The sequence below is a fragment of the Varanus komodoensis genome, unplaced genomic scaffold (genome assembly GCF_004798865.1).
Source record: "Varanus komodoensis strain SLA01 unplaced genomic scaffold, ASM479886v1 scaffold135, whole genome shotgun sequence".
Lineage (NCBI taxonomy): Eukaryota > Metazoa > Chordata > Lepidosauria > Squamata > Varanidae > Varanus > Varanus komodoensis.
Window position 1 is genome coordinate 213,706 of NW_025335391.1, and position 16,966 is coordinate 230,671.

The window sequence follows — 16,966 nt, forward strand, 5'->3', positions numbered from 1 at the left end:
GATGGTTGGAATGTGTTTAGGATGGGCAGAGATGATGAGCAGTGCGGAAAAAGCTACTCAAGGAAGGCTTTTTCAAAATCGCCTTACTTTCAGTGGAACTTGAGCCCTATATTTGGGTTAGGGGTGTGCACCAGGGGAGGGTTAGGGTTAGGGTTAGGGTTAGGAAAACTAGGTGTCCTGGCATGGTTTTGATGGTTGGAGTGTGATTAATGTGGGCAGAGATGATGAGCTGTGCAGAAAAATCGACTCAAGGCACCCTTTTTCAAAGGTATTTTCCCGTGTTTTCGGGTTATGGGAGTGCCCCAGGGTAGGGTCAGGCCAGCGGTAGTGAACCTCTGGTCCGTGTGCAACCGCGGGCGCACAGAGCTCTCCGTGTCTGCATGCATCGAAGGCGCCCGAGCATCACCCCAGTAGCCCAGCATTCGTGGAACTCCCCACTTAGGCGCCGTGGGCATGCTTAGAATGGGGTACCAGAGCCAGGTGATGACGTCTGGAACCGCGGCTCATTAGTTTTGCTTCTCTCTGGTTTTTTTGGACATGTTCGTATTAACTGTGTTGCATGAGGTGCAAAAGATGAAAACAATTTTCCCCCAGACATTTCAGTTGAAAAGCTCTTTTTTTATTCTATCCACTGCTATGTTTTGTATTAATTTTGCGTTAATCGCTGCAGGTTTTTATACTGGTTTCATTGTTCGTGTTTGCCTAGTTAGGATTCCTATACTGGTATATGTGTTAAAACTTGTAAACTGCCCAGGGAGCCCAATGGGCTGTCAGGCAGTATTCAAATGTAGTATTCAAATAAAGAGGATGCCTCACCAGGAAGGTTCGAAATAAATATCGGCTATTATACATAATCTCACATCTATAACAGATAAAATTCTCTGCTTCTCCATGAATCAGTCCTAGTCTCCTTTTAAACACATCTATGTCCCCACACTTGTCTCAATTAGTCCCATGTATAAATACAAATGAAATATTTTTTAAAATGCAATATTTTGGGGGGAAAGCAATTCCACGGCTTGCTCAACTCTGCAATGAAGAAACTCATTCCTAAGCTTGGCTTTTCCCTCTTTCCCAACTTATTTCCTTTTGTGTCCTGTCTTCCGGGCTGCCTTTTATTTCTGATCCCCCTGGGAGCATTTCTGGCTGAAGAGCACGGCTGAAACTTTACATCCATGTAAGCAAACATGCCACCTCCTCCCACCTCGGTGTGCCCCCCACACTCACCGGTAGTCGTCGGTCTGCAGGGCCGTGCGGTTCCGCTCCCACGTTATGGAGGCTTCAGGGACTCCCTGGATGAAGCACTGGAAACGGGCGACACCTCCTTCTTCGACCGCCATAGACTCTGGGTGCATGTGGAATTTGGACAACGCTGCAAATAGATTTGGACCCTCAGAGAGCGTTCTCACTATTAGCATTGGTACCTGTGCCTCTGTGCACACGCCGCAAGTGTGAGCAGGAGGGAGGAAGAAGGCAGTCTGCTAAGCTTCTGCTAGGGAAGAAGCATGTCCGCTTTCCGCTTTCACAGAACTCTTCATTGCACAGTCCTGTTCAGCCTTGGTGCTAGTAGACAGTTCTGTGAAGCCTGGAAGCGGATATACCCTGTACGACTCTACAGGGGACACCCATTAAAGAAGGTCCAGAAATTATCTTAGCAAACCAAGTTGCCAGAATGCCCCCTGCTATGTGGATTTACAGCATTTGCCCTGGTTCTTGGCTTGTTTCTGGACTCGGTTCAAGACTGGTTCTTACTGATAAAGCTCTAAACTCTTAGGATTAGGGTATTAGGTTCTCCACATGAACCTGCCCCCAAATTTTTATTATTGCCAGAGATGCCCGCCTTTTGCCCTACAATTGAAAACAATTTGGAAGATGGGAACTCAAGCAGGGCCTTCTCTGCAGCAGCACCACAGTCACTCCCCCAAATTTACCATCAGCCCCAATTCTGATGCCTTTGAAGCAGGCAGCAGAAGCCTTCCAAAAGGGGATGATTTGAGTTAGGACATTTTCTATTCTCCCCATTCTGTGCTTTTGATTCTGCTCCTCATTTCTGCTTATCATATTTTAGATCGTTCTAAGGATTCCAAGCCATCCATGGACGGATGACTGGACCAAATCCATAAAGGAAGCCACAGACAGGGGCTTAGAAGGCTGTGGTGGCCGGGACACCACAGCCGCCTTTACTGTCCAAGTGCCCTTCTAGAAACGCGCTGCGTACTCAGGGCGAAACTCACTGGCTATCTGCACTCGGGCCCTGCGGCTGACCAGGAGGCCATAGCGGTTCTGGGCAGCGCAGCTGTACTCCCCGGCGCTCGAGTCGCTGGCGTTGGCAGCTGCGTCGGCGGAGCCTCCCCCTCGCGGCCTCCGGTGGACGCTGTCCAGGCGCAGGGAGCCGTTGGCCAAGACGGCCGCGTGGCTGTCGTTGGAGAGGGGGGCTCCGTTCCGGTACCAGGTGATGGTGAGCGGCGCCTCGCCCTCCACCTGGCAGTGCAGAAGCAGCGGGCGGTCACGGACGGCGATCACGTCGCTGGGCTCCAGGACGAACGCCAGCTCTGATGGGCGGGCCAGGCCTGTGAAGGAAGAAGCGGAAGGAGGCTTTGGGAAGGCCAGAGGGGCTGGGCGTCAAGGACCTGGGACGCTTCCGGTCCCGTGTGGCCCGGAAGCACGGTGGGCGCCTCTGGGCTAGCCAGCGATTCCCCACTTGGCCTCCTCCATGGGGCTGTTGTAAGGTTAGAATGGAAACGGGGAGGGAGAGATGAAGAATCCCAAATGGACCTTGGGCATGAGATCACAAGCAGTTTTTCAGACCTGGGAGCCAGGCTGGAGAGGCAGCGTGGATTGGAAAAGGAAAGAAACCGTCGAAAAGAGTCACCGGGATCAGGGAAATTTATAAAATCCAGTAGAGGCCCTGCTGTGATAGGCTGAGCCAGTCCCTACATGGGCATCTTGTCCAAGGTGGTGTATTTTGCCCTCGCCACAAACTAACGGCCTGTGGTTATGTATTTTTCATTTATGCATATCTTGCCTTTTCTTCGTTTTGCAAGGAAGACCCCTTAGGGGGCTTCTATGCACCCTCTCCTCTTGAGCAACAGGCCCTGTGCCCCTGGAGGTTGCCGGGTTCTCCTGTCCCCAGATAAGGCCCTGATCTCCCCCTGTTCCTGCGGGGGCTAGATTAAATCCGCCTGATTTAAGGAGAGGAAGACCAGGACAGAGGCGCTGAGCACTAGCAATGCTGTTTTTTGAAAAGCCCCACAAATAGGAAGCTTCCCAGAACAACATGCAGGGAGGCGGCGGTGGCCCTCCCTGTCTCGGCTACAGCCTGCCATTCCTGGGACAAGCCCCCTTCCCGCCCACCCACGTACCCACCCTCCTTTTGTGCCCAGAGCCAAGTGTGGCTGCCAAAGAGGCTCCAGAGTGGAGACGAGGCAAGCCAGAATTGGTTTAGGGCCACGGAAAACAAGGCCAATTAATGCCCCTTGGCTTCTGAGTGGGGGACTTGGAAAAGCTTCAGAGAGGCTACTGCTCTGCACCCCGCTGGGTCCCCATCCCCTGCCAAGAGCTACTTTACTCCCAGACCGCCCAAAAACTGCCCCCGCGGCCTCCCCCCTCCCCACACACATGCCCTCTGACCTCTCCCCTGGAAGAGGCCGCTCCGAGAGGTGCCAACTTGGGGGACTGGCGGCCCACCAGTGGCTCCCCCCTTCCCCACACTGCCACTGGGCTCCAACACGCGGGAGCTCAGCCGCGCGCATCCAGGTGACGGGTGCTGCACCGCGGCAGAAAGAGGCACATTTCGACTCCGGAAAGCAGGTGTGCTCCCGCGTCCCCCGACCCAGAAGCATCACTCGCTCTCCAGCTGCCTTTCATCCCTCCCCAAATCCACCTGCCGGCGCGCAATCGACCTCCCTTTTCCTTCCCCAGAGAAGCAGCACCGTCGCCTTCAAGCGAGCAGGGTTTGTGATTCTTCCAAACCCCTTGGCTGCAGGCAGGGATGTCAGCCACTTCTGTGTTTCCTAGGGCACAATTCTACGCGGGTTTAGACAAAAATAAATCCTGCAGTAAGCACACGATTACACAACTTGTGGGCTTGTGCACTTCCACTTTCAGAGGAGCCAAGAGGCAAGATGAGTCCTGTCAGGATTGCACGCATAACAACCGCTGTCCAAAATACACAGTGTCCTTAAATGTATTATTTCCTGTTTATTTTGTTAGCATTTTTCTAAGCTGTCTTTTGGGGCAGAAGCCCTTGTAAGGCCTCTTGCAAGATCAACGGGAAATATAATGTAAGAGACACTGCAATAAGGAACAAATATGCATGGGGAAAAAACCCACCTACAGCAAACGATTATTACAGATGCATTGCCCAGTGGCAGCAGAACTGTCCAGGCACCAGGCTGGGAAAAACTCAAGGCACTGATAAACCATAAGCCTTTGAAGAGAAGGTCATTTATGAATGGTGGGGGGGGGGCGAGGAAGAGCAGGAGGCAGTCTGTCCAATGGTACTAGGCGTGATAATTTACCATGGTGCCTCCATGCCCAGAGGCAGTCTACCTGTGTATTCCGTATGCCAGGCGGTGGGGGGGCAACACCAGCTATTGAGGGAAGCAAAACAGACAAGTGAGGCCTGCAAGAAAATGTTGCCGCGTTGCGCAGCGCGGTTCGGTGTTCGGTCCTGGCAGCCCTGTCCATTCGGTTTTTCCTCCCCTCCCCAATCCTTTTCCTTCCGTCTACCAGCACTGGAAGGCCACTGGGCTTTTGGAGGGGTTTTGACCCCCCCCCCAAGCCTGACAGGACCCCCTTCTTGCATATAGGTTTGGGGAGTTCTTTTGGGGAGTCCATTCTACGCCATTGTAGAAACATAGAAACAGGGCGAGTCAGAAGGGGCCTCCCGGGCCATCTAGTCTGACCCCCGGCTCCAGCCGGCTCCGCTCACGACGTGCCGGCCATGTGCACGTCCAGCCTGTCCTTGAACACACACCCCCCCCAGTGGGGCCTCACCCACCTCACTGCAGGCCAGCCCTACTTTTAGGCAGGTATGGTTACCTCACACAACTGTGGCTAGTGGTCTGCAAATCGTTTTGTTATGACCGTTTTTAAAAGATCCCCGAGGCATCGCACTGCTGGCCCTCGTCAGCTGGCTGCCTCTGCTCCATTCTCACCCCGGGAGGTTAACTTTGGTATTGCTTATTTACTGCTGGTGTGTTGACACCCCGCCTTGTTTGCTCTGGCTAACACAGTCCCCCTCTTCTCGCCATGTTAGCCTTGCACCAACAACCCTGTGAGGTAGGCTAGGCTGGGAGGCAGTGACTGGCCCAGGAGCACCTAGTGGCAAGGGGGAACCAGAACTCGGACGTCCTGAGCCCCTAGACCCCCGAGCCCCTGGACCCTACTTTGTAACCCACCCTGAGAGCCATTCTGGCTTCGGGATGGGACAGACACTCAATAAATCCATGAATAAAAGGCCACCCTCCATGGCAGCAGCCGTGGCTGGACCACAGCAAGGCACCGTAAGCCTGGCATGTCCTTCGCTGCCCAGAACGGCTTAGCAGGGCTAAGGAGAAGCAGCGGGAGGGGAGCCGGGCTTCCCAAGCCGGCCCAGGCGGGCTCGGTCCTGTCCCTCCCTCGCTCCCCGGCCGTGCGGGGCCCTGTACAGCCTCTTCTGCCCCAGAGAAGACCAACAGATGGAAGCCCCTTTGGGGGCGGGAGGAGATGCCTTAATCCCCCCGAGAAGCCACGGGCCGCCGCCACAGAGTTAAACTCGGGCGTGACAATGGCCTCCGCCGTGAGGAGGTGGGGGGGTGCGGGACGGGGCTTCCCCCGCCGGCCTCTGACATCTTGATGGATGCCGCCATTGAGGCCGGCCCTAGCAACTGCAGGCGGGCGAGCGGGGCCCGCCGTGGGCTGCGGAGGGGCTTTGCGGGGGGGCCGGGCGGACGAACAATGCCCGGGTCAGAAGGGGCTGGGCGGCCGGCATTGTCCCGTCCCCAGCACAATGCCCACGGCCTCCACCATGGCCCATCTGCCCGGCCCACGTGACGCTCTCGGGGTGAGTTTCCCATGGCTTTCCCCATCTATCATGGGTTCCTGCCTGCCCCATCGCACTCGCTGCCCCCGGGCTGGGCCAGAGAGGTTACGATAACCCCCAGACTCCGTCCCCCCATTCCACGGCTGCCCTTTGTCTTTGGACTTGGAATCGGGGCCGGCCGTTTGCAAAGAGGGTCTGGCCCGTGACAAGCCTTCGTCCTCCTGAGGAACATGCGGACTGGGCATAAATTGGATCCCCCTGAGAACTAAGCATGGACCCCGTTAGCGAATCAAAGGGAAAAGCTACGCTATTCCTCCGTTCCTGCCTCCATGAGAGATGGGGACCGAGGCAGCGTAAATAGCCTCCTAGCCTCATCGAAGCAATATTGCCACACCAGGGCTGGAAAGTGTACACACACACACACGCACGCACACACGAACGAGATGAAGGCACTGTTGGGGGAACGGGTGCGGCCCGTGGTGTATGTGTGTGTGTGCATTCCATTTTTTCCTCTGATAAACAGGTTCTGTAGGCTTCTTGTGTTCCTTCAAAAGCCTACTATTCCCATTTAACCAGAGGCAAAAGTGGGGTGCAAGGACATACTGCAAGCAGCAATCCTTCTTTTAGTCTCCAGCCTCTCTTAATTCCCCTTCTGTTAGTGTCTAAAGGCACAAGATGCTTGTGCAGTGAGAGAGCCACTACCTTTTACACAAATGGGGGTTGCCCCCAAAAGCAAAATGGCGGACAGCAAACTACAGCTTTGCATCAAAAGTTCAGAAAAGAACCTGGGCTAAAGAAAGTTTGCATTCTCCCCTTATTCCATTGTATTTCCAGCAGCCGTAAACAGAAGCAAAACAATCCAGGCCTCGGGCATACCCCAAAACTTTCTCTGAAACAAGGGACCCAAACATGAACCAATCCACCTGAAGGTCTCACTGATCCATCTTCCCAAGTACCACACCAATTCCACAGAAAACTTCAAGCAGAGAGCCTTCGGAGTCCTACAAGAACTCTCTTCTTGATGGTGCTGGCCCATAAAATCGCCCAGAGGCCCCACTCAGAAAGTCTGGGAGAAAGGTCCCGCAAGGCCGCTCAGGGGACTCCATCTTGCATGCCGTGGGCCATGCTTGGGGGCTGGAAACAGGTGGTTTTAAGAGGGGCCAAAACCCTCTTACTTATTTCACTGGTTTACTTAAGGGCACAACTGCATGCATGTTTGGAAGGAAAAACCTGCATGGTTCCCAGCATCTCCTAGCCAGTCTTCTAAACATACACAGAGTTTCTTCTTAAAGGGAGAATTCATACACATATACACAATATCCCTTTACACACTCTTTAGATTTTCAGAACAGTAATTTGCCAAAACTTAAAAAGAAGCCATTTATAAACCCACCACCAGCCTGGAATAGTTCTATCAGCCACGTGTTCGTTTGGCATCAAATTCTGGTGCAGCTGATGTATTTTTGGTTTTAAAAAAAGATTGGGTAGAGGCTTGCTTTGGAATTTGAACCCACAAGGACCTTGAAATCAATCTCTGCCTCTCTGATCTGACAGAACTTAGACATTTCCCTCCCATGCCAAATTGACTCAATTCCTTCTACCTCCAAAGCTGCATCTTTTCATCATTTCTCTTTGCCATAAGCATTCACAGGGGGGGGAAACAGGCAGGCGGCCCAACACACACGAGATCTTTAAGACGCATCTTCGTCTCTTCTTGATTCCAGCACACAGGCCCTGAAAAACCTTCCTGCAAAAGAAGGTACCGAACTTCCACACCCGACTACACCTTCTATAGGAAAGATATCTCTAGCTTCCAACCAGATTTTTGTTGAAGTCTTGCCACTTCTTTCCAGTTGCAGAAATCAGCCTCTAAAATCAGATTCATAAGATCCAACTGCAACAAGCTTGTAAGGATATTAAGACACCAAACTTGCTCGAGTCTGTTTAGCTGTGGCAAAGGAACATGACAACTCATTTAACTTCACTAAACTTCAGGGGGTGCCAACTTCCAATAGCTTTTTGCAACCTGAGATGCAGTAAATAAAGTCAACCACACTTTCATCTTACTACCGCATCTGGCTACTCAAGGGCTTGGGCTAGGAATCAAATCATAGAATCATAGAATAGCAGAGTTGGAAGGGGCCCTGAAGGCCATCCAGTCCACCCCCTGCTGTTGCAGGACACCAGTTCACACCATCCCACTCAGAGGGCTGTCCTGGTTCTTTTGCCAACTCCAAAAGGTTGTCGTGTTTCTCTCACAGAAAAAATAATGACAATGCCTTATTTCGGATAATTGTCTTGTGCTTTCCACCCAACATTTTCCTCTGTTTTGGAAAGCAAGGATTTAATCCTTTTATGCATTAAAGGGTTTAATTTTAGTAGGACAAAGTCACAGGTAACAGACTTCAGGCTTCACATAAACACAGGGAGTTTCAGAATTCCGGCATGGCAATTTGAGTTGTTGTGTTTAATGGTTTAATTGTATGTGTTTTTAAGTATGGCAGCTTCCATTTATAAGCACAGTTCTCATAACATTTTGCCACTCTCAATCCACAGTAGCAGGCCGAGTTATGTTCCAATTCATCTGAAGGGCAATTCATTCCTAAATGCCAATAGGACGCAGAAGAAAACAGCCTTTTGGAAGAAAACTATAGCCATGCCAAATGAATGATCTATCCTCGTTCAAATCCATTGCGATTTCAAGATGGCTGGAAGAGTTACGGGGGCAAACAACCAACACACGAGGGTTTAGAATAGAAAAAAAAATCCATTTTTCCTGGATTGTTTCCTGGAGAGAAGCACAAACGGAGTGGTCTTGATTGTCTTAAGAGAAACAAGCACAAAAGCACCATGGTACACAAGCAAACATACTAGGTTCAAGATCTGTAAACTTTCTCCTCCATCAGGCAAATAAAAGGGAATTTTGCCTCTCGATGCCCTCTCATCTATGAATAATAAACGCAGGAGTCCTGAGAGATCTGCTTTCAACCTCATGTTTCTCCCAGTATATAAATACCGAATCCAGTTCAGACTCAGAAACGTGATGCTTATGCATTAGACTGCAATACCCTGGAGTTTAAGCAAGTCAGCAGATGAGAACTTCATACCCCCGTTGTTGGAACAGTTAAGCCACTGTGGTGAAAAGAACGCACACAACCCGAACCAGGAGTGCAACATTTTCGGCGCAGTGAGAGAAGTGTGCCTGCTGCACACACGTAACATCCACATTCAGGCTGCAAACAATACAACACAATGCATTGCTGCTTTCACAGTCCTATAGCCCCAAACTCGACATGGAATTGTTCTCTTCGAGGATTGTGGATCACCTGAAAGTCATCCTTGGATGCTTATCGGCAACCTGAGGGGCAGCAGCAAAGGTAACCCTACCCCCTCCACAAAGACTCCCCACTACTTATATTTCACAATTTTATTTGAAGCGAGAAACACATCCCTGCATTTACTGGGTTGTCAACTTGTCGTCATTTCATTTTGTCCTTTGGAATCAATTCCTATAAAAGGATGCTTAGGATGGTATCTTTCTAAAACATGTATGTGGGTTTAGCTCATGCAGCCCCCTTAGCTTTGAGTTGGTTTGCCAATTGAAAATAAAAATTAAGAGAAGAAAAGAGGAATGTATTACACCTTTCACTCTAAACCCTCTCCCATCTCCATCCCACTCCAATTAAATAGCCCATCTCCCCCAGTCAAAAAGGAACACACCTAGCTACAACTTCACAAACCGCCTGCCACAGGAACCGACATTTCAACCCCACACCTGACTTCAGCAGCACGCAGACGGAGAGTGCAAGTTTTCGCGATTCGACATTGCCCAGTGCAGAGGAAGAACTGAGCCCAAAAGTGCTTTGAGATCGGACGTTCGGAGCAAGGAAGCGGAATTGGAAGAACTGGGGATCCTCGTAAATCTCTGCCGTGGATAGAGCTTCCACCCTCTGTCCGTGATTTCTCTCTGCCCCTTCCCAAATCTCGCAGAGGTCTCATCGCACCCCCCGCCTCCCATGAAGGCAAAACAGCGATCAGAAACATCGACAGAAAGGCGCACACAGATGGACAGATGCTAGACAGAGAGGAAGACACACCAACTGCTCCCAGTACAGGAAGAAGAAATTAGAAGCCTCGTTTGTCTGTTTGAAAACATCACTTACCCCAACCTTGCAGCACAAGCCCTAGGACCAGCCAGAAGTTCCACAGTGACATTCCTCCGGATTTAACAGGCCGGTGGACAAAAGCATTCAAAATCCACCCAGTGTTTAAAACAAAAGCGAAAACACAGACAAGTGCCCCTCTTGCACACCAAAAAGTTCCCGCTGGATGTTTAAGAAGCGGGACGGTGCGCAGATAATTCCACAGGGGCAAAACGGGGGCTCTTCGGATTCCACAAGGACACCCCCCGCCCCCGATAAATATATATGCTCTTCTTTGGCCTAAACTTTTTGCACTATGCTGTAAGACTGCCCCCCCCCTTCTGTTTATACGCTCCCTGCCAATTTCGCGCCCCCCTCAGTTCCGCTTGGCCCTGGGATCGCTGGCCGCTGGCCTCGCATGCAGGTTCTGTCGGACGGGGACCATGGGATGGCTTCTGATGCTCATTGTTTGCCCTCTTCGACTGCCAGAGACACTGATACAATTGGGCTGGGGTGCAGGGAGGTGGGGGGAGCCTGGGTGTGAAAGGCAGCTGGAGAGAAGGCGGCTCAATTAGAGCTCAGCATAAAGATGAGAGGCCGGCCGCTCGCTCGCTCTGCCCGCACCCCTCCCCAACCTCCACCCCCCTGGGGAAGCATTGATGTGTCCGGTGACTCTCGCCACACGGCCCTTTCGCTGGGACTTCATATTGGAGGAGAGAGCTCCTGGCTTGCAAATCTGACCGGCATCTCGAGGAAATCTCACCAGGCCAACAAGAGGATGGCCCCAGTGCCCTTCCTGATGGTCTTGACAGTGAAATTTTCGTCCTCGTCATTGTGAACCTCATCCTAAAGCCAAGGAGAAACAAAGTTTATTGTCTGGGGAAATTATCTCCCAATGCTTGCAGATATTGCACTCACTTGCAAGGTTTTTCTGCCATTTCCATGAGGACTAGAAACTTGACTACCCAAGCATGGTGCTCAGTCAGCTTGCATCCTGTGCAAGATGCCTTAAATAAAGCAGTTTTTGGATAGCACTACTGCTAACTTCCTAGAACATGCAGTACGCCCATCCGAAAACTGTAATGGATTATGCCAGAAAAGTTTGGTTAGTTGTGAGTCTTTAGCTGATCTAAGGAACTGGCATGTAAAGGCCCTAAAAGCTATTTGGGATACAAAGTGGTCTTAAATGTTTGCCTATCACTGGATTGTTTGTTGATTTGTTTTATCTGAGCCGGTTACAAATTAAGCTTGTGTGGTACAGATTTTCTTGTTACAAGTCCTGATGGAGAGCTTTGGCAAGAAGCAGTATAGAAATTAAGTTATTATTGATAGTGTAACCGCTTCTGTGTTACAGAAGGAACCCTCCCCCCAAAAAACAAAAACAAAAAGAAAGCAATAACATAGGTTATATTTTCAAATTTTCACAACATTTTCATGAGGACTATAATTTTTGCTCTGAAAGAAAGAGAATCTGAAATTCAGAGAAGAATCCCTTTCACAGCACAGAAATTACACCAAAAAAGCATTTGAGGTGAAGAGATGTGAAACGTCTTACTGGCAGGGTACAACTTGATATCCGTCCATTTACAATGGACAACTTTAAAGGCCATCTGAGAGCAAAACGATCACATCAGAACCCCTCTTTAAAAGTCCAGAGGGGGTGTGCTACCATTTCAAACCTGCCAAAAGCCCGTCTTTATGGCCTACCAAAACCTAGGCTTCCCATCTGACTTCCTTAGCATGCTCCACGGCTGGGGTGCCACCACCAAAGCTGCCCCGTCCCTCGCCTGAAGCCACCTGGCCGCTCTTGAGCCCTGAAGAGCATCAACTTCTGACAGGCCGGCATGGGAGTGGTAGGTTTCCTGATGCTCTGGCCACAAGCAAGTTGCACGGGCCTTTCTAGCTAAGGACTTGCGCCTGGATTCAGGCCTGGAAGCAAACCAGGAGCCGGTGACGCCGGCTCAAGCCGGATGCCGTACGGTCTGCAAATGCAAACACCAAGGAGCGCTGGCCTCAGCCTCCACACGCCCCAGAGGGCACGCGCTGCCGGGGTGCTCGCTGGAGGGGGCCCTGCAGTGTGAGGACAAGCGTGCCACCCGCCCTGGGCGCTGTCCCAGGTCCTGAAGGACCCGGTGCATGGGCGCTTTCCACACTCTGCAGCAGGCCCATGGCCCCCCAGCTCTCTGTGCCGGAACCTTCCGCCCCCTCGTGCACAGCTCTGGGCCTGGCTGGGCGGACAAAGGCCGGGAATGCGGGACCCCCGAGTGCTCCTGTCGCCCGCGAGGCAGCCACGCCACCCCCACACGGGACCCGTCCCGGCTCGGCTCTCCCTTTCAACCCCTCTTATCCTATTAGCTGCACTTAGAGCCCCTGCGGTTACCCCGGGCGACGGGCCTACCCCTTCCCTGCCGCCCTCCCAGCCTCATTCATGGTGTCACTTTCACACACGCTGCTGGCCCTATTGTTTGCTCACAATGGGGCGAGGAGCCATGGCCCCTTTTTATGGCAGAGGTGAGGGAAAGAGGGAGGGGAGTCTGGAAAGGGGACAATTGCCAAGAGAAGGCCAAAAAAAAGAGCCGTATTTTTCTGCCTGCACCCCAACGCTGCACTTTGCTGGGGGGGTGATTTGGGGGCGATGCTTCTTTCTCCCTTCATCCGTTTTTCAGGATCATGAATTCCCTGGAATACCCATATTTCGGGATCACTGGAAAACCAGGCTGCTAAGCCAGCCGCGCCAAACCGTGAGAGTAACACTTTCTGTTGTTTTCATTTGCAGAATGACACCCTTCCTCCAAGAAGCTTGGTTTCTCCTTCCTACTTGCTTCACAACAGTCCTGTGAGGTAGTCCAGGGCCAGGGGACACCGACTGGCCCAAAGGTACGTACAGAGTTTCGTGGCTGAACAAAAGGCAATGCAAAACCTAGATCTCTGGTCCCAGTGGGGTTAGAATACGATTTCCAGTATTCCCCAGCGAGTGTAGTCATACTAGCTGTGCATGATGGTCATTGCAGTTCCATAGAGTCAAGGAACAGACTAGGAAGGCAGTTCTAACCACTACAAAACATTCACAAACCCCTCTGAAAAATAAAAAATAAGCTGTTTGATGGCTCAGTATTATAATTAGGAAGTATTTCCTAAGGGAGCTGTAAGAAATGCTCTTGGAGCATACAGTTTTGGTAATTTAATTGTAAGGGAATCATCTATCCATCCATCTGATCAGCTTGAATCTTGGTCCATGCCCCCCTCGCTGAAATCTAGACGGGGCCTCGCATGCCTGCATCATTGCCTGGCTTTGCTGTCTTTAAAAGGGATCCATTTTCTTCTTTTCACTCCCTATTCAAGCGCCTATAAAGGTTGCAGGACAAATAGTTTAAAAGGCTGTTGGATAAAAGTGGGATCCCTTTGATTCAGTAAAGCTCACTCATCCCTTTCCTCACTCATCCGAGATTCACAGGCGTAGGTGCATGCAACAAAGCCAAACTCTTGCAAAAAATATAGTTGAATTATGGGATGTATGCATCAGCTTTCCTGGGTGAGTGAGTGGGGTTGGCGTTGCCCTTCGCCTCCCTCAGACCTCGCACAGGAGGATTAGGGCTCATGAATAAAGATGCGGCGGGAGAAGACGGCGCCCATCACCCCAAACAGTTGCTCAGGCAAAGCAAGCCCTCGAAATGCAGTGTGAGTGTGTGGGTGTGGACTTGTGACTCCACAACACCCTACGTGCGTGAGGACCTCACTGTAGCAAAACCTCTGCAGCTCCCAGCAGATTTTAATTTGCATTTGGCAGCTTTGCCCCGTCTCCAAATCGTTCCAGATGAAAAGAGCTATGTTTAAAATGGAGAGGAGCACAGACCCCCAGAGTGGGGGGGAAGGACTTAAATTAGGCCTGCCCCCCAGCGTTCTTCCTCAAGGTCAGGACTCAGTCCTGAAAAATGTCGAGCCAGAACAGGGCCTGAGAATGGGCAAAGTGCCATTTTATTGCCTCTGGGACGGTGCGGCAAGACTCCAAGAAGGGCGGTGGGGATCTAATGCAAATTTATACTCCAGAATTGCCTGTTCTTATTCATAATTTAAAATTAAGCACTGTGGGTTACTGTGAGTCAGAACAGCTTTAGGCAGGTTGATTTCTGAAATGACACGGCCGTTTCCCCAACTTCCAGGAAAACTGCATTTTGAGACTCTGTTTGAACCTCGGTTACAGGTACAGCCCCCGAAACCCCAAAAATCAGATTTTGACAGGGTGTCTGTTGTAAGCTTCTCACTAGAAACGGGGGCATGGGGTGCCCCCTTCCAGAAAGGTCTGCAGCCCTCCCAGAATTCCCCGAAAGCAGAAGCTTGGTGCAAATCGGTAGCCCGGGACACCTTTTGAGACGCGGAAAGTCTGGAATGGGAGGGAGGGAAAGCAAGGCCCAGATTTTAGCTGGCGATAAACGTCAGTGCCCTGGGTTTGCCTCGCGATAAACTCGACCTCATGCCTGCCGGGAGGGGGCATGACGTGGGTCACTGGCGGTCTGCCCAGGTCTGGGAGGACCCCAACTCGCCTCAGCACCGGCTGCGGTGTTGGGCTGACGGGAATTGCAGACCAGACGCTGCTCGCACACGGCAGGAGCAGCCCGGCTCTGTGCGAGCAGCCGGCAGAGCCCCGTGCGAGCCAAAGCGCCGGCAGCGCTCTGCAGCAGAGCCGAGCCGAGCCGAGCCTCTCCTTCACACTGTGGGTGCAGCAAAGGGCAGCTAAGCTGCAAGGGGCATCTACGGATGGCGGGAAGGCGCTCCACTCGCCTGAAGGGGCAGGGGGGCCGCTTGGGGGCTCTCCTTGAGGCTCAGTGGGGTGGCGTGGCCCAGCTTTGGCTGGGGGGCCAGCCACTGTCCCTGTCTGGAGAGGAAAAGCTCGGTTTCCTACTCTGCCAGTTCCCGAGGCGGCGATGCCCGCCAAATGGCTCAGAAGATGGTGGGAGACGCTTCCGCTTGCGCAAGATGCGGGGCGCCAGACTGACAACAGGGCTTGCTAAAGAAACATCCTATATGGTTGGTTGAAATTTTTAAGCATTTCCACTGCATCTTGCCATGTGATGTAGGTTTTCTGTGAACAGCCCGGAGAGCTTTGGCTGAATGGAAGAAAAAGATGACCCCCGTCCCCAGCACTGGGAGCAGCTTAGAAAAAGAAGGGAAATGCAGACAGCGACTGGGTGCCTCGACGGTGATCAGGAAGCGGATCGATGGAATGCATTCACCCCTTGACCCAAGAATAAACTGAAGGGCAATGAGGAAGCAACTAACCCTCCGGAACCATCAGTGTTGAAACCCTCAGGTTTGCCTTGCCAAGACCCCCTCCCTCAAACCCGCAGCGCCTGCCCTCCCACACCTCCTGCTCCTGCCCCACACACTTGGAGTCCCATTTTTCCTGTGGTTGGGGAGAGGTGGAAAGGTTTAAAAAGGCAGAGTTTCTTGCATCTCCATGGGAGGAATCCTGTGCATATTCAGGCAGAAGCAGCCGCATGCTTCCCGGCCTGCCGCAGACGCCCGAAGTGGCAGGGTCACCCTGGGATGGCGGGTGGCCGAACACGCACCGGGCTGGGTCCCTGGAGAGGAGGGCTGCAATTCGGACGGATGCGCCCTGCATCTTCGTCCGCTCCTCCTCCCCCCAGTTACGGCTGAAAACAAAGAGCAGGCTGCCGAGTGGCGCTCAGTGCTCTGCAGAGGAGCTGGATGCGTGCGCCCTGTCCTAGGGGGCACATGTGATTAAGGGCCGTGGCTACTCAGGGAGCCAGCAGAGACCCAGTGCCCCCCCCCACCATGGCCACCAGCTGCACCTTCGCTTCCCGCTTCCCGCCGGCCCCACTGCCTGAACCCGAGCGAGAGGCCGGTAGAGAGGACTGGGTTGTGGGGGGCCCTGAGCACGCCCTCCCTTGACACTGGTCCCGAGGAGGGCCGCTGCCTTCGCGTCTCGCCTGGGCTCCCCAGGGCTGGAAGGAGGAGGGGGTCAGAGGGGCCGGCTCAGCCGAGGCAGGAAGGGACCCTCGCCTGCCAGGGCTGGCTTCCGAGCAGCAGCGACCAGTGATGGGGCAGGGCAGGGGTGCTGCTGCGGGAATGCAAGGCCGGGCTCCCGCCAAAGGCCCTGTCCCAGCCGGAGCTGATTTATTTATTTTATTTTATTTTCCGATTTAGATCCTGCCTTTTTCCTACAAAGGGCTCAAGGCAGCTGACATCTCCTCCTCCTCCATCTTATCCCCACAGCAACAACCCTGCGAGGTAGGTTGAGCCGAGAGGCTGTGACTGGCCCAAAGCCACCCAGCGGGCTCCATGGCCGAGCGGGGACTCGAACCCGGATCGCCTGCGTCCCAGTCCCAGGCTCTTCACCACGACGCCACACCGCCTCTCCAGTGTGGCTCAGAGGGGCCCCTCGGCCTGCCCTTCCTCCTCTTCCTCGTGGCGGCCTGCTTGCTCACCTGCCCAGACCAGGGGGACGGAGGGCGGAGGAAGAGAAGGCTGCTGTCTGTGCTCCCCCTCTTCTCCGAGAGGCAGATGCCGGGAGCGGGAGGACGAGGGACACAAGCGGCTGCCGACCACGCTGGCGAGGGACGAGGCCTGCGGAGGACGGCCTCTGGGCCAGGGTCCCCTGCAGCCCCGGGACGCTTCCCCAGGCCCAACCGCTCCAGCATTCCTGACTCAGCCTCCCGCGGAGAGCCAGGCCAGGACGGGCCCTCAGCGTCCCCCGCCTCGCGTCCCTGGAGGAGTCTGCCCGGTCGCCGCGGAAGAAGGGACCCAAGCGGCACGCCGGCACGAGCCGTTTCCCGCCACC

The 16,966-nt window shown here is 53.1% G+C and overlaps 1 protein-coding gene across 1 annotated transcript in view; it reads right to left on the bottom strand.

The window, feature by feature from the left end:
- The window catches only part of LOC123019734 (immunoglobulin superfamily DCC subclass member 3-like), a 30,038-nt gene extending 13,212 nt beyond the window's left edge, over positions 1-16,826 (bottom strand). The window contains exons 1-6 of the mRNA XM_044422788.1: positions 16,614-16,826; positions 14,709-14,876; positions 10,931-11,013; positions 9,801-9,871; positions 2,235-2,570; positions 1,228-1,372 (exon numbers count right to left, since the gene is read on the bottom strand). Of these exons, the coding sequence (XP_044278723.1) occupies positions 1,228-1,372; positions 2,235-2,570; positions 9,801-9,871; positions 10,931-11,013; positions 14,709-14,876; positions 16,614-16,826 (1,016 nt within the window). The remainder of the gene's footprint in view (positions 1-1,227; positions 1,373-2,234; positions 2,571-9,800; positions 9,872-10,930; positions 11,014-14,708; positions 14,877-16,613) is intronic.
- Between the last annotated feature and the right edge of the window lie 140 nt (positions 16,827-16,966).